At 36.1% G+C, this 23114-nt stretch overlaps 1 protein-coding gene across 1 annotated transcript in view; it reads left to right on the top strand.

The window, feature by feature from the left end:
* LOC122638026 (headcase protein) overlaps positions 1–15079 on the top strand; it is a 119816-nt gene extending 104737 nt beyond the window's left edge. Inside the window, exons 3-5 of the mRNA XM_043830631.1 lie at positions 9207–9395; positions 9671–9856; positions 10226–15079. Coding sequence (XP_043686566.1) covers positions 9207–9395; positions 9671–9856; positions 10226–10399 — 549 coding nt within the window. The 3' untranslated portion in view covers positions 10400–15079. The remainder of the gene's footprint in view (positions 1–9206; positions 9396–9670; positions 9857–10225) is intronic.
* The last annotated feature ends 8035 nt before the right edge of the window (positions 15080–23114 follow it).

Genomic DNA, 23114 nt, shown 5'->3' with positions numbered 1-23114 from the left:
CTTAAGCTCTCGCTAGAAAGAGAGAGGGAGAGAGTGAGTGAGAGAGAGAGAGAGAGAGAGAGAGAGAGAGCGTGAGAGAGAGGAGAGAGAGAGATGTTAGGAGGGTTGGAAGAAAAGGGCTGCAGGGGTGCAGTCACTTAGGATAAGTCCTCCAACCTCTGCATTTCTTTTTGCATATTGCTATCGTAAGAGTGGCCGTTCAAGAGGATTATTTTTTATTATTAGTACCTGGACGAGCCGTCGAATAATTTTTCAAAAGCGGTTTCATGTAAATTGTCGTCGTATTCTACAACTCTTAAAAAGAATTCTTTATGCTTTTAAGACTTTAGTTGAATACATTTTCAAAGATAACGAGGCCTTATCTCGAAAGAAATAAAGAATTACGTCGGACGTCGAGGGATTTAAGTAGGTGACATAACGCGAATTAACTTTCACCCCTTAAGCACCGGCTCCGCGAAAATCGCGCGCCGGCACTGATTTCGTTCGCTGACTCTCTCGCCGTTCGGCCTTTTAAGGGCCGTCGTTAATCACGTCCGCACCGTGCTGAAGGTTTGATGACAATCTTATCTTAAACGAGTAATTAGGAAGTCTCGTAGGGACGGCGAGGGTTCTAAATCGCGTTTCCACGCCTCCTTCGCATTATCGGCCGGCAAAAGGTGGGAAGAGGGTGAGGCAGAGGGATGTTTTGGGTGGCCCGATGCGATATTTCGACCTCGTTATTTATAATTTTCCTTCCAATTTCGTAGGCCGCGTGTCGCACGAAATCACTCTGTAATTAGCCGTGTTCCGAGCAAAACGGGGATGGTTGAACGCGTGTGCGTGTTATCTATGTGCGTTGGATTTACGTAAACGCGTACTTATGACGATCATTACCAAAGCTCGTTTACGCGTTAAGCGATCTATGCCTTCGAAGGAAAATTCGAATCGGGCATTGAACACACTTTCCCCGGTAGATAAATTTTCGCGTAATCCGAAGTTAAAGCTCGGCTTTCTTGTTGGATAATGGTTAATTACGCTCGCCAGATTCTTTTTCACGAGATATCCCAATTTACCTAACACAGAACTCGTCGTAAATGAGAGACGCGCGAAGTAATAAAAACGAAATGGACCATTAAGTTTGATCAAGTTTCTTCTCTTATAAATTATTAATTAACGTAACGATCGACGATTAATTATAATCCTTTTCGTTATATTTGCTTTACGAAACCTTTGGATAACTTCTATAAATAAACGAATGTTGTCATGAGCCGGTAACTCATTGTTTGCGTAATCAGACATTCGTATATTAGCAGATACTCGAGAAATAACTTCCCTTGAAATTCAGTGCTTCTCTGAGCGAAACAATGCGAGAAATGGAGAAGGTAAGGGTGAGGGTAAAACCACCTTCGGAATGATTAACCTCGAATCCGAGTAGTAGTAATGGTGGTGGTGGTGGTAGTAGTAGCCGTCTGACGATTAGGACGATTGCTTGGAGTTTCTCGAGCCGACGGCACAATTTCCTCGAAAGCTCTTACTCTCTCTCTCTCTCTCTCTCTTTCTCTCTCTCTCTCTCTCTCTCTATCTCTTTTGGTTTACTACAAACGTGTCCGTTCTTGTTTCGCTGTTAGTCTTGAAAGACATTTACCTCTCTCGACCATGCCTCTTCCACTTTGTGTACGTACTACGTCTATTCGCTTTCTATCATCCTCCTTCTCGTCTAGTCGAAACGTTCGAGCCTCGAGGAAAAATATCTCTGGAATGAAGATGTCGAAGGGATTTCCGGTCGAACGATTTTTACGGGACGATGAGAGGATAACCGTTTAAAAGGAGGCCAGACAACAACGTTCGACGATGAAGAAAGAAGAAGAAGAAAAAGGAAGAGGAAAATATCGTCGTGCCTTTCTTCATTCTTTTGTTTTCTTCCTCTTTCTTCTCTCTCCCTTTGTCTCGAGAAAACGGCGCATCGAGAATTTTCCAATGAGTCCTTCTCCTATGACTATATATACCGTACGAGAAATAGAATGAATATTCTCGAAATTTAGAATGAAATTTTCGAAAGCTCATTGCGTTCTCTCGGCCGGTGATCTCGAGCAAGTAGAGTTTTAAAGAACGTTTTATTCTACCGACGGGTTACACGAACGAACACCAAATGATTCAAGGAAGATAGAGCCCGATGATATTGAGGTTTTGTTTGGAGGTAAGAACAAATCGTCGGCATTAAGAAACGCCTCGTACGTCGTCGTAGGAGCTAAGGAGAAAAGGGTGGGAAGGTGGGGAGGGGGAGGAACTATGGAAGATAGAAGGAAAAAAGAAAGAAAGAAAGAAAGAAAGGGAAAAAAACAAGAAGAGAGAAAAAGGTTCGCTCCGTGGGTGTAGTACTACGTACATACATTCGAGTGGGATGAGTATAGCGCTGCTATGGCGTGTGATATATAGTCGTGTCTGGTAGCGTTGAACGTTGTTGCAATCTCCCTTAGTGGAAGGGACATAGATTTTTATGGATAGTCACGGTTAGGGTGCCTCGCCTCGGGCGAAAATCTGTCGTATGAATTTACGTTGATCGGTGTTTTAGCGTCGGAAAGCTCGGCAGGAGGGAAAAAGAGGGAGAATAAGAGTCGTCGGCTATCTTTGCCGTAGAAAAGCAAGTTTCTCTTGTTTCCTCTCCATGCGTCTATTTTCGTTCTCTCACCGTTGTAAAATAAATCCTCTGCCATATCTCGTATATTTCTCCTTGAAAAGCGACTCGTGCCTTTTCATCCGATTACTTTTCGTAATCAAAAAGAGATGGAGAGGGAGAGGATAGTACGGTGATCATATTTTTATCCTTACAAAAGCATCAAATTCATTTTCTCAATCGACATAGAGATAAAGATCTTATTGAAATTTGACAAAAGATGGAATAACATGGGTCTTGTCCTTATTCTCTTTCTCTCGCTCGCTCGCTCTTTTTCTCTTTTCATCTCTATCTGATTTCAAGCAAAATTTCGATCCGACCTCTGTCAATTTGGAGACGATAGCACCGTCGAAGTCATCCTGCGTGAAAAAGCTATCTCTTTGTGAGAAAGATCCAATCGGTTTATTATCTCTCGGCCCTTCTTTCAATTCCGTCTATGATCCACGAGAAGGGGCGATGCTTTTGGCGCTAGTAATCATAGTCTCTATCTTTTACTGAAAATCGTACCAAGCTTTCTTCCTATCAGGATTGCTTTGCTTTTGTAAAAAAAAAAAATACGTTTTTTATTTCTACGATGATTAAAATCTAGGATTGTAAGAACTCTGAGCCTTTCATAGGTAAATTTTTATACGACCGAATCGATCCAACGATACGCGATAAAGATAAGATGGTAGATTGAAGTATTTATATACGTACGTATATTCGTGAGAGAAAAACAAAGATTCTTGTTACATAATTGATATCAACAGATGTGTAAGAAATGAAAAGGATCGGAGAACAGAGAAAATACATTGATAGGACAACAAAAGAGAGTTACGTAACAAACGAGTCTGCGTTATTCTCGAGCATTCTTGTCTCTTTGTATTATTTCTTAACTGTACCGAATTAACTTTCGTAACAAAATGATAATTACTCTGCTTTTTCTTGTTACGATTGATATTGATATATATATATATTTTTTCATTTTTTCAAATCTTTTATTCGCAAAGAAAAATCACGTCATAAGTTTTGCAATTAGAGTTGATTCGACGTAAGAACAGGAGACTTTTTATTTTCTTTTTCTTTGTACCAATCGCAATTACGTGTAATCGCCTTTCCACGCGGAAATCGAGAGTAAGCCGCTTAGTCGGGGCAAAACGGAAGGAGATTACGAGAAAAAAATCTTGTAAAGCTCTGGGAAAATCACTTTGAGACACCATTTCTTTTTTTTTTTTTATTCTTTCGCTATCTCGTAGTCAGATTCATGTTTGTTTATCTTACGTGAGTTCTGTCGAAATTACAACTATAAAGTATACGAATACATATAATACAATATAATATAATTCGTTTTATTCGTATGAATATTTCGAAACGAAACAACGTAGAAAAATAATACACATCTTCTGATTTTATTTCGATTACTTGGAAAATACTCTGTAAAAAAGAAAGCGGAAGGAAACAAAGAAAAATGAGAGAAGAACGGAAGAAGTCGGAGAGGAGTGGTCGAAGACCATTCGTTGTAAGGATAAGAAAGAGAAAACGAGAGGGAAATAGAATCAATCGATTATTTTCATGCGAGAAGGAGCACAGTGAAGAGGGTTTCTTTGTTCGATTTGACTTGCCCTGGTACAAGGCTACGACGACAGTAGGTCACTTGCATCGCGGATTCCCTCGGGGGATGGAAAAGGGTGAGGGAGAAGGACTATATAGAGCTAAGAACAGGGAAAGTTTTCACGAAAAGTTTCCTCTCGTCTTATCGAGTCTCCCTGGCTCCTCTTCTTTCCAGCCGACGGAGCACGTGCTATCTTTCCCTCTTTCTTTTTCTTTCTTTCTCTCTTCTTCTAGTCCTTAGAATCCTTTGTCCTCGAGCTCGCAAATCCGCTAAGAAGAACAAGGATCCTTGCGAGTTCCCTTGTCCTCCCATTTTCTGTCTCTCATTCCCTCCCTCCATCCCTCCCTCTCTTTCTTTCTTTCCATTCATTCTTGCTTTTGTTCTTAACTCGTATATCTTTCTTTTTCAAAAGCTTATATATTTGTTTTATTAAAGTTTGGTATATATGTATATATGTATGTATATATAAATTTAATATATATATCTTATATGTATATATATTCAATATACGTATGTATATATATATATATATATATTGCGTGTGTATCTATATGTATATATATATTGTATACAGGCGGCTATGGATAGTACATTGTAAGGAGTTTTCTTTTTACATTATTTCTTACGTTATCTCTTTAGTATTTTATCTTACAAGAAAAGATATGATTTTATTTTATTTACTTAAAATAAAAATTCGCTTTGGAAATTTTTGTAAAAATTGTTGAATGCATAGCTCCGTGCATATATCGTTGTGAATTATTTAGTGTGTTTACAAAATTCAATTTAAAAGTTCAAAAATTATTTATAAATTTAATAATTATTATTAACAGTATGTCGAAGAAATTGAAGCTGTGTAACCTTTAAAATAGCTTTCAAAGTTTTTAAGATATTTTGTTCGAGAGATATTTCCTATCTAAATAAGGATTATTTACATGACCCGCTGACCTACATAATATTTTGTAAGTGAATTGACAGAATGACCTATATAAATTTCTAGAATCTAAGTAAGTTTATCAGCTGGGTGACGTAAATTACTACTACTATTAATGTTGTTGATAGAATATGAAACTCTAAAAAATGCTTCGAGTAGAAAACAAATGACGACAATTTCAAACGCTTCAAAGTTTATTCGAAGCTTCAAATTGTTGACATAGGTTACAAAGTCGTGATAAACTGTTAATTTTTCGTCAATTTTACTGTTCGAGCGACAATAAACTAAGTAACTTCGTTCCAAAGGTTTAACTCTGTTACACATATATTACTTGTTTAGTAACAAGATTTTAATCAAGATGTTGTATGTTTTAATGTATAATAGTTATTTTGATAGTATACTTTATTTGAAATTGATTAGCATTCCTTTTACATATTCGAATTGCTCATTATAATCCGAAATCGAAGTTGAACGCAAATATTTATATATTATATATACCCACTATTTTGGTTTTGGAATTTTTATTATTATAGTTTTTTTTTATGTATACGTTTTATCGTTAAAGTGAAACATATTAAAGTTAAAAATAAAAACTCACGAATTTGTATATATTATGTTACATGATGCTAACTTTAGATACGTATTAGATTATTAGATACGTAAAAATAGATTTTATTATTGAATAAATAATACGTATAATAAATTAATTTTCTGTTTTAGTTTTTTTTCTCTTATTCTCAAAATTTCAATATTTCGTATTATGTATTGCAAGCTATAAAAACGAATAACTTAAATAAATCTATTTTTATTAATTCAAACTTTCCTGATTTTCTTAAATGTCTTATATCAATGATTACTACTAGGAACTAAAGTAATCAAAAAACTTACAAAATATTGGATACTTATCAAGCTTTCAAAATTTATCGAACCTTTTGAGACTGTAACGTATGAATTGTCGATGAAGAATTTCAAGAGTATAAAGTTGGAATAAAGTTCGAAGTTATGATACAAATTCGAAGCTATTCAAAGTTTTCATAGGGAGTTCATTGTTGGTAGAACAACGAAAGTAACAAAAAATTTGAGACTTATCAAGATTTTCAAAACTTGGAATCCTTCTAATCAGATTCTAAGAGATTCAAATTTATCATGAAAAATGAACAAAATAGATTTTAAACAATTTTTACATAGACGTACAATCAGGATCTCTACATATGAATTAATAATGGAAATATTTCGAAGACGATATTTTTGAAATGAAAAGTCGTGAAGACAAAACTCGAAACAAAAATCATTTTAAATGAAAAAGAAAAAAAAAGTTCTATTTTTATTTATGCATTTTGATACGGTCGATTTCATTGACATTTCATTCGTATACGCATATCTCGTAAGTACATTATATATCTACGTATTGAATACGTTTATATTCGTTTGTATTCGATATATTTGATTTCAAAATTTATATTACTCTTTTGTTACCGTTTTAATTGTTGTAATAACAATTTTTTATAGAGAGCAGGCAAGATTTTATTTTATTTTTTTTTCTACAGAGAATGTCATCATCCCCCCTTCATACTTTGGAGCAGATGCGGAAACTAGCCGGGTCCGATCGTAACAAATTTTACGCTCTTTCTATATACTATTCTTTAACGTCCGGGGACCAATGGTCGTTTGACAACAGCGTTAAGACTTCAAATAAGAGCGTTTTTAAGAGTACCCTGGAAATCCCAATGGAGCCCTTTTTCACCACGCTTCCATCACCCTTTTTTAAACCCTCTTCTTTACAGGTCATTTCATACTACCGGGTATATAAACTAAGCGGTCTCTTTTTTTTTACCCTTCTTTGGAACATCTTTTGCGGCTATCCTTGTCATAGATATAAAACATTAAATTATAATATTAAATATGATACATTTTTTGCTCAATAAGAGAATTTTTCTCATAATTATCAATGAGAGTTGGACTAATACGAATGGGTATGAGAGGAAGTTTGGGAAGTGAGGAGAAAATGGCGAGAACGTTTTGAATGTTGTATTTGCTTTCGAGTGTATTTCAGCCCTCTATACTTCAGCCCTCGATATTTCCCTTCTTTATTATTTTGCGCCGTCGAGCATACCGTCGGAGGGTGATTTTTATATTTATTATATTTGTATCGCTCGCGTATTATTGAATTCCGATAATCCGCAACGCCGGCGCAAAAGCCCGCTAAGAATGTACCTATGTATTGATGCGCGACGTTTTATGCTGCTCGCGTATCCTTTTTTCCATACAACTTTTTTCCATTTTCGATAAGCTCAGTACAACGAGCACCGCCTCTTCTTTCATCTCCCTCTACTATTTAATCTTTGCGAACGTTAATCTTCGCCAATTGCGTATACATTTTTGATGCATCAAAGATACGGTTTATTTATCATCGGTCCATCATTTTGAACGAAAATAACATGGAACTCGATTAAAACGGTGGTCCGTCTAAAACTTTCTCAACCAATGTTACTTCGATTATATCCTCGTTCATTTTTATTTTTGTTTTTTTCAAGGACGGTATGACAGTAGGAAGAACAAAAATTAAATTGCACGCATTTATTGTCATTACTTGGTATGAAAAAATGTATTAAACGAACGATCGCATCGGGGATGTTATAAGAATCGTATTAAATAAATGAGATATGATAATTTAATTTTCTTCGATACATTACGAAGTAGATATAAATAAAGAGTGAACGACAGTTTTTGTCAGACGGATGGAGACGAATGTATGTAAGCGATGACATTGGTGGTCCTTCCTCTAAACCATCGACCTGAAGGTTGGTCCAGGGAATTCTCCTGCTCGCCAACGTGAGTCCTCGAGTATGTTCCCAGACGAATTCTCTCTTATACTTTTCTTTTTTTTTCTTTTCTCTCTCCTCTCTCCTCTCCACTCTCTTTCTACATGCTCATCGGCGTCCCTCTTCGAGCGAGTATTCTTGCCAATCGACGAGCCCTCCTCTCAGTTTCTCTTCAAACAGTAGAAACATAGCACCGTAGATATATCCCAATGATATCTCTTTGTGAATAAAAGAAAGAGAGAGACAGAGTAGGAACGGTCACGTGTGTTCACTCCAAAAATATTCTCCCTCAGTCTGCTTTCCCTTTTCGTCAATTTTTCATATACTTTCACATTATCCACGAAGACGACAAGGTCTACGAGGTAAAAAGACGGACGTCCAGTCCGTTGTGAATTTAAAAGTAAAAGAGAAAGAAAATTTCAAATTTATTGAGCGGTTTCTCATCGATCGCAAGGACTTCTATTTTCAGCGGACTATAAAAAGCGAAGGAAGAGAAGGGAGAAAAAGCAGAGATAGATATGACTTCCCTTAACTATTTTTCGAGGTCACGTTCACGGGCACGAGTTCACGGCTCTATCGATCGAGTCGAGTAAAATATATAGACGCCATACGCGCTCTGGATGGGACTCTGAAAAGAGACTTTTTCTCTTTCCCCTTTCCTTATTCTCTTTCATGTTATATCTTCGTGTTATAAAATCTCGTAACATCCTTTTAAATTGCAATTTATTTTAAGAAACGGATCTTCATATATATATATGTATGTATATGTACATATATGTATATATATGTGTATACATATATACATGATATATATATATATATATATATGTAAAAAAAATTGGAGAGAAAGGGGAAGAAATAACTCTTCGCCGATTTCATAAATTTTGTTTATTCTCTTCTTTACATTCTTTCTCTCTCTTCATATCTTGTTATCGTGGTCGTGAGAATTCATTCGTTACAGTACATGCCCTTCTGAATTTATTTAACAAGTCATTTTTTTCACGAGTGACTATTTACGCTTTTACACAAATAAGAGAAATCTTTGTAGTTGTGAATCCATTTTCTTTTTATGAATTTTTAATTATATGCGCATTGCCAACGAAAAATTTTATAATATTTCAAGAAATAATTTATTCGAAATAATCGTTTAAGACGCTTCGTTCGTTCAAACGTACAAAGTATTAACGTGATCATATTCGATGTTTTCAGATGGAGGATGAAGGTAATCACGGCAACGACGATACCAGATGTTTCATCTTATCGTCTTTGGCAGCCTTGCAGTGGTCCAGAGTCTCTTGTGTCCTTTGTCGTGCCGCCATGCTTGTATTCGATCGGTATCCTTTGGTAGACGGCACGTTCTTTCTATCGCCGCGACAACATTCTCCGGCTTGTGCCGAGGTAAAGTTAATAATTCTTATAATCAGAAAATCCATTAGGATTCTTCTTGAAACGATTATATCGAATTAGCAAAAAAATAATATTCGATTTTTCCAATAAATAATTTTTTTTTCTTTTTTTTTTTTGTAGTTTTTCATGCCATTGTTTCTAACGCGTGAAACAGGTTTATGCAATGACTGTTAAATGAATATTTAATTCAACTATGAAAAAGAAATGGAGGGTTAAGAATTCAAAGAACGAAACTTGTTAGAAAAGATTCTTTGCATTCGCTACAGGTAAAGGTCGAAGGTCGCACGCAATTCCTATCGGCCGTTTGCATGAGTTGCCTCGAAGGTAGCGGCAACGCTCCCGTGCGTTGTCGTTGCTGCACTCAACCGTGGGATGGTTCCAGTTTGGTCCTTGGCACCATGTATAGCTACGACATATTCGCTGCTATGCCCTGCTGTACCGAACGTCTCAAGGTACGTATGCTTAGATCGATCCCTAACTCGAAAAGATTTCAACGATAAATAATACGTTTCACTTCAATCAGGTATTCGTAAATGTTCGATAATTTCATTGTTAACATTAGAACTATTAAAAAACCGACGAAATAATAGGATTTTAAATTTCTTTTCTTTCTTTTTCTTTTTTTTTTTTTACAATTATTAAAGTATCGTTAAACGAAAGCTGCTTTGGTTTGCTTATTCTTCTAAAATTATTAACAATTTTCTTTTTTCTTCAAGTACTTGGTTAAACCGACAGATGTGGCGAATATAGTTCTAGTGTTAAAAAATGAAAGGAACGATAGAAGAATCGTTACGATAGTTCTCTCCGTCTCTCTGTTATAGTGCAACAGCTGCCAGAAGCCACTGATCTACCCTCACCAGCGACTAAACTTTTACTCGGACTACAGCCGCGTGTTCGCCTGCCCGCACTGTAGAACCGTCGACGCCCACTTCGTGAAGCCTCTATCGGTCTGCTTTACCCGCGAGCAATTCCAACTCTATAGTCAGTGGCCGTAACCATTAGGGAAGTTAGCAAACCGGCGTCTAAGCAGTACGCCGTCCGACCCGAGCCCTCTCTTCTTCGACCCGTTGATCTCCCTGCTTCGGGCGACCTTGCTCTAGATATTATCCGCGAGATTACGACGTTATTCTTATCTCATTACGGCATTATTCTTTCTCTCTCTGTCTTCGAGACAACGTCCACGAAATAATTTAGAGAACGCATCCGATTTCTCTCTTCCCCGATCTCGAGTTTATTTTATTCGCACGAATCCTTCAAACTCCTCTTGCCCTTGAAAATTATTCTTTGATCTGAATGATGCTCTTGATCAATCGCCTCGACGATTGTCCTTGCGATTGATCAAGATATCAAATTTTTTTATTTTCTAATGAGAAAAGGGATGGTTTCTATCGGTACGTTCTTTTCAACATATCGGATCGAAAGGAAAGAATCGTCTGTTTTTTCGAAGAGGTATGTATATACCGATTAAAGAGACGGTCGATGCTTTTCTCTCGACTGGTAAATATACATATTACATATATATATATATAATAAGATAATAAGTGATAATAGATCGTGGCCGATGTATCGAGCGAGTGCATCTCATGACACCGATCACATATTTTTGTTTTAGTTTTTCTTTCTTTTTCTTTTTTTCCCCGTTCATGAAGCTTGAATCTCAGAACGAAAGATTAATTATGTTTAATCGCGCGGTTAAAAGAAGAGTTTTATTTATCAGTATTATTAGAATGATGGGGAGGGGGGAACGAGAGATGGCGGAATTGTTGAGGATCATCGTCTCGATACGTGCCAACGTCTCGAACTTAAGTTTAGAGTAGCTTTGTTCACTTGGTAAATCACCGGTGTGATCGGGAAGTCTTTTAAAATCGTTTATTAGTTAAATCGTATTTCGCTGATTCTTAAGTTAAATCTTTTTAGTGAAATAAGTTTCGTAGAGAATTACTCGTGTAACATTGTCTTCTTCATACAATTATCTTACGAACTACTAGTTTAAGGAAAGCGTTAAATTTAGTTTAGAGAAATCTAAGTAAGATAAAGTGGGATTGGAAGGAAAGACAAAAAATGGACTCTTAAACGCGCAAATTCGGTATTCAACAAAAAACAAAAGAACGATATAAAATCGACGAAATATGTCCTTATAGATAATCCTTTGAGGATATCCTGTGATCGGTGTTATGCTCTTTTCTTTGCTCCAAAGTGAGAGAGAGAGAGAGAGAGAGAGAGAGAGAGGGAGAGAGAGAGAGGGAGAGAGAGAGAGGGAGGGAGAGAAAGAGAGAGAGAGAATCTACAGATTGACATCGATCATCTTAGTCAAATTTTCTGCTTTGAAAGTAATTATAGGAACGAAAAAGAAAAGGCACCATAAAAGTTTATTCGGCAATGTTAGGTGGAAAAAGTATAATAGGGTCAACATAAAGAGAAAAATGAAAAAAATCTAAAGGATAGCGAAGGAAAGAAATAGAACAGAATAAAAGGGGTAAACAAAAAGGCTAAGGATTTTACTAAAAGGTCAAAAAAAAATACTATTGTTTGTTACTTAGAGATAATCGAAAACGTTGTTTTTTTTTACATTTTATTAGTTTATACGTTTAAGGCGGCCATGTTGATTTTGTTTAAGGATCTACGACTCACGCGATGGGTTTATTAAATTTCGATTGGTCGAGCGTTCCTGCGCGGACTTTTCCCTCTCTCTTGCAAACTTTCGTACGAATTAGAAAAAAGATATCTTCGGAGTATTTCAAAGGTAAGAGATAAACTGATGAAATGATGGATAGATGATATTTGTGACAGAGAGTGAGGGAGAGAGAGAGAGAGAGGGAGAGAGAGAGAGAGAGAGAGATCAGAAACAACAATTTTACCTTTTCGGTCGATAGCAATAAATTTTGAACTGAACTCGATCTAAAAAAAATTAATTTTTTATTTTTGTTAATTTCGATCACGCGATCTATTATCTCTCGTTTCGTTTATTCGTACGAAATTCTGCGAGAAAAAAATACGAGAGAATTGCTACGAGAAGGGTCCACGCGCGCTCGAAGTATAGTCAGTGTGTAGATATATACGTTTTAAGAAAATGTGTGTGCGAGAAAAAGAGAGAGAGTGAGTCTGGGTATGTGTGTAGGTTTTAAGGTTTGATTGGATTGACATTACGAAGGAGAACCAAATTATAAGAAAGAGAGAGAAAGAGAGAGAGAGGAGAAGGTTAAATTGACGAGTAAGGGATTAATATGGTAGAAAAGGAAGGATGAGAAAGAGAGAGAGAGAGAGAGAGAGGAGGAGAGAAAAATATGAAAAAAGGAAAAAAAAAAGAGATAGGAGCTAAACTTCTTTCTGGCGATGCTGGTCGTTGCTGTCCATCAATAGCGGCCGTCCCACAAACACAGACCGCCCACCGTTTTTCCCAAGGTAGTATAGTCGATCGTATATAATGTACCTTCTTTACGTTATTCGATTTTTAAAGTATACTTAATCAATGAATAATTAAACGCGGGGAAGAATTCTATATTTAGGGAAGATATAATATTATAGAGAGAGAGAGAGAGAGGGAGGGAGGGAGTGAGAGAAAGAGAAAGAGAGGAGGGAAGAGAAAGAAGAGAGAGAGGAGATCCTCTTTGATTTCGATTGGAAAGGGAGAGATGCAAGATAAGATGCAGGAGGATTCTTCTCTTCGTTTCGCAACCACGACACCTCGCCTCGGTCTTTTCTGTTTTCTTCTTAACTTTCTTCTAATTGATCGAACAAATCATAAATGATGATGGTCGAGGTGTGTCGGTGCTGATGGTTTGCCTTTTTTCGTTAGAAAGACGTGAGATGAAAACGAGTGCGTTCGAGCATCAAAGGTTAACGCGTTAAAGAGGTTGCGTTTATCATTTTCTTTTTGCCGTAACTCCTTCGTAGACGAAAACGTAGGAAGGATACAGTCACTTCTTTTTATTCGCTTTTCAGCGAGAGAGAGAGAGAGAGAGAGAGAGAGAGAGAGAGAGAGAGAGAGAGAGAGAGCGGGAGAGAGAGAGAGAGAGAGAGAGAGAGAGAGAGAACATTTCTCTCATCAAAAAGCTAAATTTTCTCAGAGTGCCAAAACAAGAATCCCTGCTTTTCCTTATCCTTAATACGAATCTTTTTTTCCACGCTCTTAATTTTTCTTCCTCACCTATAAATCCCCTGCTCCTTTTCTCCTCCGATTCATATTCCATTTTCTATCTAAACCTGTGCGGTAGTTCTTTTTCTTTTCTTTTTTTTTTTTTATTCCACCGGAGTGGGTAAATAAAAAAGATAAAGAAGGAAGAAAGGAAGATGAAAAACGAAGAGTCGTCAGCGAGTCGACGAAACTTGTATACTGCGGCTTATTCTTTTTGGGGGCGCTTTTTTTTTAGAAAAGAAAAGAAAAAAGAAAAAGCAAAAAAAATATAAAAGAAAATCGCGCCTCGCACTCCCTACCATTTTCAATTTTTCGACCAACGAGATGATGATGGTCCATTTCGTTGGCCGCCGCGAGGGCCGGCACTGGCCTACACGCGATAATTATCGACTATTTGCAGTTCCTATTGTCACGTCTCTTTTTAAACAAATATGAGAGAGAGAAAGAGAGAGAGGGAGGGAGTGAGGGAGAGAGAGAGAAAGAGAGAGAATAGGGGAAGAGAAATATAAGGAAAAATGAGAGAAAAATAGATAGAGAATAACAAAAAGAGACGGACGATCGCTCTTCGTTCGAACGAGTTGTTTTCTATGTTTCCATTTAGTTCCTCGCAAATATTTCAAGAAAATTTCACGGGAAGGCAACAATTATAAACTGGTGAGAATTAAATTAAGAAAGAGAAAGAGAAAAAGAAGAAAAACTAGATAAAGATCTAAGCTTAAACACGCTTATTCCCCTTTCAGAATTTGTATACTTGCTACCACGATGTTTTTGTACTTTTGCTACTTCTCCGCCGTTGGTGCGGGCGATTCGCTTGTTTTTTTTTTTTTTATTTTTTTTTTTATTTTTCGGGCTATTTTCAAAGTTTCATTGGATAGTTCTTAAAAGAAATGAAAAAAAAAAGAGAGAGAGAAGGATCGGAAGAGCTAAGATGAACAAGGAAGGTCGAGGGAAAAGATGTGAGAGAAAATAAATTTTTGTAACACTCGTTTTGTGAGTCGCCGGCATCGACGTCCATTAACCGAGCGAGCGTTTCATATTTCAATGATTTTATCCGTATATATATATATAAAGACACATATTATATACATACATATATATATATATATAGTAAGAAACAAAGATAAAAACGGAGAGATAGACTCTTGTGGGTTTTTGGTAGGTTCGCACTATCTCTGAATTCGGTGTGACCTAATTATCGATATCCAGCAATCGCAAATTTTATATAAATATTACCGAATATTCTCTACACACGAGTACACACATATATATGCATACACACACACGAAAATGTATTATCTCAGGAGTATGTTTGACTTGTTGGGTAAGGGGGGAAGGGGGAAGAGTTGTCTTCAGGACGATGGATTATATAGAACAGGTTAAATGAGTGGTTGAATTATGAAAAGAGTTTAGAAGATAGTCATTATGAAGGCGAGAAAGAAAAACGATGCTAAAGTATGGAAAATGAAGGTTTGAATCATCGATAATTGTAAGTGAAATTTATTAAAATATATTGGATATTAATATATAGGATATAATAATATATGTAGGCATTATCGGTGTGTATTTTCGTTTTCGATTTTTCATTTCTTTTCTTCCTTCCTCCTTTTTTTTTTTAAATATTTTTCTTCGTCTCAATTATACCCAACGTCCAAAGATTTGTTCGCATGCTCAGTCGATCGATCGAACAGGAGGATAGAAAAGGGTAGAGGGAAGATCGAGTAATTAAGAGGATAAAAATAGAATAAAATCTGTAGATGAATCGAGCGACGATCGATATTCTGGCGATTAGGAATTTTTATTTATCATATGTCTTAAGAAAAAAATCGCGATAATGCGTAATTAATGTTTCTTTTTTTTTTATTTTATTTAGTTTTACTTAAATGAATTATTTTTTTGGGCCGCTTCGTCATTGATACACCGCCAAAGTCCCAATCCAGATCCCTGATCGTCATTATAGGCGACATACAAAAATGGTCTATGCATACATATATTCGTGTGAAAGCGATGTCGTGCATGCGTATATGTATATGTATGTCCATATGTATGTGTAATAATAGTAATAATAGAGGTAGATAACGATTTTAAAGAGTCGTAAGTTTTTGTCTCTGTTTAGGACGTTAAGGTTTCAGCTGTGCTAGACAACTATAGGTAGATATATATATGATACACGAATTAAAAATACAATACATATATACGTACTACTCACACCTAATGTGTACTTTCGCCGTGCGACGAATGCGATAAATAAACAAAAACACACGCAGCAAGTCAAGGATGTATCTCGCGCGACGAGTTAGCAGTTTTTCGCTAATTTTTATCTCCTATTCTTTGACGGAATGCTTTAAGAATATAAATGAAAATGTACGTACGATATTTCGAGATATAAGAAATGCAGCGATCTCTCCGCGCGATACAAGTTTGCAGAAACACGAATAAACAAATACCACGTACACGCTCGTACCGGAGATATCAGGTTTTTCTTTGCTTTTCTTTTTCTTTTATCGGGTAATCGCTATTTTCGTGGGTCAAAACGCTCGAGCTTTTCTTTTATGTTTTACGTTCGCATATCTCTCATGAACCTTCACAAATATACACATACAAACACAAGATATATAGAATACATATATATATATACACATATATATAACAATATTGTTAGTCCATTCGTTTTCTTCTTTTTAATAAGTTCTCCTTTGGGTAATACCGAGTCCGAGCGTTAATTAAAATAGAAGTTATGAATGAATGAACGTACCGAAAATATGAGAAACGTGTGTCACGTCGTCGTCCATTTTTATATAGAAATGGAACTACGTAGTACGACCTCTGTACATGAAATTTTTGGTACGTGAAACAGTGATACTTATTTGTGATCGATAATCGCGACGAAAGGTATAGGAGGAATTGTAAACTCGCCACCTTTCGCTTCGTCGTTATGTTTTTATTTTTCTTTTTTTTCCCCTTTCATTTAGTTTAGTACAGTTCTGTCGTTTATAACCACTTCGAATCCCTTACGTCTTGCTTCTTTTTTCCGTTTGTTCAACGGATACGTTTGTGCACTAGCCTTTCTTTTTTATTTCTTTTTCTTTCTTTGTAACTCGTTTCACCACAACCGTTAATCCACTTGACATTAATAATTATTTTATCGTCATTTAACATTAGCATCTTCCAAAACCTAATAAATATATTCAGTGGATCGTCTGTGATGGTGATAACTGAGTTGGGCCTACCATCATTTTATATTATACGTATAGTTGAATACACACACATCTACACACAAACACATGTAGATAGTCTCTAATATCGCGTAGGTTTTTGCATCGATATAAATATTAATGGTTTTTCTTCTATTATTATTACTGTTATCATTATGCATTATATACGTACAGGAGATTATATAGATTCATGTGCATATACTATAAATATATATACACGTACATTACGAAAACACACACACGCATAATATGTACGGTATGTACGTACAACAAATATACAAACATAGCTCGTTTAAAAACAAGAAAACTAATTTTATCTAATTTAGACAAACTAGAAAAAAAAAGAATATGATACGTACATATTATATATATATATATATAAAATATATTGCTGTTTCGTTTTTGTCAATAAGTGGGATTTACTCTTTGAAAGATGATTGTTCGAACGAGAAGAAAATTCTAAAGACCGGTTCTAAAGTCCGTGAGAAAGCTCGTAAATGACTCGATCTTGATCGTTTTGATTTTGTAACGATACGCACGCACCAGAGTCAAATTCTCCATGTTTTGAAGGAATGCCACGGACGAATGACTTGTCTCTCTTTTTTCTCGAAGAACAGTAAGAACCGATATGTGCTTTGCACAAGATTCATCACGATAGATTTGAAGGATTTCTCGCCTGCGGCGACATTTACACACGCACGACTTTTCCACGTTTTCTCGGCGTTTCTCGGAAGATTAGCGAGAAGATTAGAAGAGATGAGGATGGAAAGAATTGAGAGAGAGAGAGAGAGAGAGAGAGAAAAGAAGAGGAAAAAACGTCGAACCAAATCGCGAGTTCTTTGTACTCGTCCATATAATAACAATACATACATATATATAAACATATATATTATATATTATTTACGCAAAGTAAACTTTAACGAGAAACGTACAAAATGGAAAAGAAAGAAATGAAATAAGCGAACGCGCCTATTACTGATAACAAAGTTAAAGGAGGTGAAAGAGGAAAAGTTAGAAGGAGAGAAATGAAAAAATCTTCGGACGTGGATCACACGGATATTGACGAGAAGGATCGACGAGAAGAGATCTGAGGAGATTCGTTTACCATCGCTTTTCCATTTTCTCGTCGATGCGATCTCGGTCACGCGTGTTCCACGTCGCGAGTCCCGATTAAGTTTAACAGATTATAAATTTCACGCCCTCCCTCGCATACGCAATTCCCTGAAAAACAAAAACCTCTTATCGAAGGAAGATAAAAGGGGAGGAGGAAAAGCCTGTTTTATCCGAGGAACCCGAGCGCTAGAATGAAAAAAAACTTATTAAATGACAAAAAAAAAAAAGAAAAGAAAAAAGAAGAAAATTATTCCTCTAATTTCCTCTAAATGGTGTAATTAATAGTAATAATAATAATGAGATGAAACAATAATGATTATGATAATGTACATTGCCCGATTATTGTTAATACTTAAACGTTAGAGCAAGAAAGAAATTTTATATCGATTGACGCTACTGGAGAGCGATTTTGTTTTTCCCTTTGCTCGCGAAGACGCTGAATCAGATGCGCCCTCGTCTCTCGAAGTTGCGTTCCGCAAGAAAAAGAACTAATCGCGATTAAAAGAAAGAGAACTAATAAAAGGCAAAAAATAGAGGGAAAGAGAGAGAGAGAGATAGGTGTGTTTTGTTTGTAGGAGATACGTTTAAAAATTGTATTAATCAATTTTATTAATGAGAAGAAGAAGACACAAGGGTACTACTTTGAAAGAGAGAGAGAGAGAGAGAGAGAGAGAGAGAGAGAGAGAGAGAGAGATAAGTGGAAGATAGATGGAGAACGTTGTTGGAGAGACAAGGATGCCAGGCGTCGATGACACAAATAGTACACACACCGGCTGTCTTTCACACTCTTACGGTTGAAAGAGTCCGAGCTCCAGGTTTGTCTTAACTTTTAAAAGCGTGTACCGATCCGGAGAAACGAAGAGAAACGAAAAGAAAAAGCGGATATAATCTCTGAGAAAAAGAAAAAGGAAGAAGAGAATCGAGATTTTCAGGAGCTCGGCCGTTTATCGAATCGATCGGATACGTTGGCTAAGGTACAAATGTACATAGAACATAACGTTGTTATTAACAATACTAATACATATACGTACATATACATACACAAACACAACACAGCCATATATGGTCGCTATACGCTCGTGCGCGTTTTTCGAAGCGGATAAAAAGTCTAAATAGATGAAGATGGGAATAGAAAATTTATGATGATAATTTGTTAAAACTCGGCTCGGAGAGAAAGAAATATTGAAATTGAAATAGGTAAAGACGAGGAGTTGGAGATAAGCAGAGGAGAGAGAAAAAAAAAATATTAGAAAAGTTTTGTTGTTAGAATGATCTCGTACGATTTTCGAAAGCGCGTAGGAGCGAGGATTATCGGACGAGAATACGAAAGAATAATGATTAATTATGGATCGGCGATCGTTCGTTCTCCATTTACATCTAATTGTCAGGAAAAAAAGACATGTTGGGAAAAGAGATATTACACTACAAACCCGTTTTCGCTCTTCGCACTTGCACTACGCTCGGGGCTATAGATATTCTACATGATATAACATATGTATATATGCATATATATATGTATATGTATACAATGTATATATACATATATATATATATATATATATATAATAATGATATGACGATACGAAGGTATATATGTAAGTGTGCTAGAGCAGTAATTAAGATTTTACGCGTGAGCATATATTGATATCCCTCCTGCATACCCATAACCGAAACACTCCCCGTAGTTCTATGCAAACCCGAAAATACCAAATTTATAGCACACATTTTTCCTATTATTAGAAAAGGCTTTAAAAGGAACCATTAGTGTTTGAATGGCGTGTGAATGTGTTGCTACTCCCTTTTTGTTTCTGTACGGTGTTAGTGTTTATTCGTAATACTATATCATATATATATATATATATATATATATATATATGTATATATATATATATTACATAAATATATATTGTACGTTTTAAATAGAGTATACGTTGTGTGTAAGGGTGTATCCAAGCGGCCATTTTTTTCTTACTAAATTCAATGAGATTAGAATGGTGTATTGGTAGTAGTAATTTTAATAGTAGTCATTACAAACGGTTCGTTATAACTGTTTTTGAAGAAAATTGAATCTTTTTTTTATGATTTTTAAATTAAAAAAATTTTTTTAATTTAAGGCCGTGTAAGCGGTACATGATCGTGTCAGTATATAAATAGAAATCTTCGATGTATCTCGCGACAGCAACGACGATGAGAGAGGTACACGTGTTTCTCGACGTATACGTCATAATGCTATATGCACAAATACGACGTGTAAGACTGCAACGCGAAGATTCGCTTTTTTATAAGGAATTCGATTACGGCAAAACGTAAATTTGTAAAATTAACACCAATCGCGTGAGGATGATTCTGTCGGGGGGAAGCATAAATAATATTCGACGGAGATTCGACGAGTAAGATTTCTAGAGTTACGATTCGGACTTTACCTCCTTTCGGAATTCTTCGGACGTATTAAGGAAAGAATTTTTTTTTAATAAATTATCTATGGTAACCATGATCGTCGAGCGCGACAAGTTTCTTTTTCTTTTTTTAGGAGGCTAAATGTAACAAAGGCGCGGATCCGAAGGGTAGATTTTTAAAAGATTGTCTCGAAGGAGTAATGAGAGCATGACGAGATGAGAGGAATAAGAAAGAGAGGCAATTAACACGAGGACTAAATTAAGGGTTTCGTAAAAATTTAGTAGATCGTAATTTGGAGCATTTTTATTCGGCTGTGTTTAATAAAGGGGTGGGGAAGGGGGATGGGAGAAGAAAAAGAAAAAAAGAAAGGACAAGAAGACGGATAACTAAGGAAAAAAAAAAAAAACAAAGCAAAATTTAGATTCGCTAAGATTTCGAAAATTTAGATGAATAATTTTTGTACCCTATTTTTTTAAGTGCGATCAACTTCCTAGTCGATCACGATTACAGGAGGGAAGGGTCGAGAACAAGTTTTTTGATACGCTAGACTTTATCGGATTTAAGGCGCCAATTAAGTTTAGTTTTTAAGTGCGCGTTACGGTAAGCTGTAGAATTTTTATATGTGTCAAAATAAAGTGGAAAAAATGGAAATTAAAAAAAAGGAAATCGGCGATAAACGTAGATAATATCGATCCGAGATTCGCCTCCGCTTAGCCCGTTCGATTTTTTTTACGGATAATAAAATTGAATGGAGAAGATAAAAAAGAAAACGAAATAGAAGATGAGGAATTATAAAGAAAATTTCGTATGAGATCGAGTCCAGCAAAGTAGCACCTTCCGAAAAAGCTTTGAAAGGCGATCGAACGTAGAAAAGTTTCGATCGTTTTCGATAATTATCCTCGACGTTGATTACGATGACGATGACGACGACGACACGACGATTGATCGTGTTTTCATGTCTTTCTTTTTGGGTTTGATCAGCTTTCCAATTTCTCACACATGTACACACGTGCGCACATACACTCACACACATGCACACATACAGCGCATTGAATAAGGCCAAGGCGAATTCTCTTAATAGCCTCACACAACTCTTAAGTCTATAAGTAAGTTTATAATATAAAGGAATGAAATCATTAGCTCTTCGTAAAGTAACTTAATCGTCTTTTTAAAATAAGTTGAAGAAAAAGAAAGGAGAAACCGATCGGACGGCAAGCATGGAAGCGATCTAAGAGAATCGTTGTAGAAAAAAAACATGCATTTTGCAACGCAAAAGCAATTTAATCATGCTGGTAGTGCGGACCAAACGGGACAAATGCGGAAGAAATGTTTTTAAAAGGACGGAGAAACGGAGAGAAAAAAAGTCGAAGGAAAATGATTCGAGCGAAAGGAAAAGAAAGATAAGTATATGGAAAGAAAGAAAGAAAGAAGGAAAGAAAGGAAGAAAGAAAGGGAGTGGGAGAGAGAATGAAGAAAGAAAATAGATATAATAAATTGCCGGTCCATCGGAAATCAACTGTCTGAACTCGATCGTAGTGATATAAACTCGTAATAAGACGCGACTAGAGGCATTCGTAATTATCACGCGTCCGGAAACGACTAGCGGGCTAATTTCGAGAAGCCTACGTCGCGAAAGAGACCATAATTGGCTACGTGGTATTCGAAAGCGATACGCTAACGTTTAAGGATATTTCAAGCACACTTCTTACATATATTCAACGTATTTCTAGCGTAAGAAGTCCGTTTCCTTGCTTTTTTAGTTTGTTTTTTCTTAATAATTATAACGAAACTTTGCTACTTCCAGTAGATCGCGTATATTTTATCGGGTCAACGAAGAAGAGACGACTTGCCGACTTTTTCAAGAACGCCTCACGCATATCCGACGTATGAATTTGATCTTTTATCGTTTACGTCCTTGTCACAAACAAAGAATAAGGAATTTTGATATTTTCTTCTTCTATGTAAAAGTATATATTTCGAAGGGCGGTGGTGACACGAATGGTGGCTAACGAACGATATATATAAAGAATATTTGATCGTGGAAAGAGCGAATGGAGGGGAGGAAAGGAAATTGAAAGAAAAAATATTTGCGATAGCCTTTCCATGTCTTACTGCCCTGCTCCGAGACTCGTCTCTTTTTTTCGTTCGTTCAGACGAAAAGTCTTTGATCTCGGAAGGCGAGAGGCCAAATTTGGAGAAATGGAAAATAGGATATAAGATGAGAAAACAGAAAAGAAAAGACCAAAAAAAAAGAACTTTCCAAGATTTAGGTCGCGCAAAGTTGCAGCTTTTTCGATGGAATCTTTAGGAAGATCGTCAAGATCGATTTTCATATTATTCCTAGCACATTAAAAGTAGAATTATTATATGCACGTACACATATACATATTATACCTATACACAAGAGAAAACACACAGGAAAAAGAGAGAGAAAAAACAGAAACACATAGATGTACAGTTTGATATATTTGATTTTTTAACGAAATGTATCTATATATTCGTACACATATATATGCATTAATAGTTTTTAAATCTCAGGTCGCGATCGCGTCGTGGAAAACGTGGCGGCGTCTTTTTTTTCCCATATGCGATTCGTAAACTCGCGTCGATCTTCGCACGTAACCATAGGAAACCTCTTTGTTCTCATGGTAGGGAAAAGCACAAGTAATAAGCCTATAAAAGTCCCAATTTAGCTTGTACAAACGGAGTTTCCCTTGCGTTTGTCAATTTCTACAAATTTTTTAACCGAGAAAAGCGAAAGCGAACGCAAAAAAGAAATTTTTATTCGTCGTATATCGTGGTAAAAAATACAAATAAAAAGAAAAAAAGAAAAAAAAGATGCAATATCAAAAT

The sequence above is a fragment of the Vespula pensylvanica genome, chromosome 2, assembly GCF_014466175.1.
Source record: "Vespula pensylvanica isolate Volc-1 chromosome 2, ASM1446617v1, whole genome shotgun sequence".
NCBI classification, from domain to species: Eukaryota; Metazoa; Arthropoda; class Insecta; order Hymenoptera; family Vespidae; genus Vespula; species Vespula pensylvanica.
Note: the sequence above shows the minus strand (reverse complement) of the source record. Positions and strands in the feature narration are given on the sequence as shown.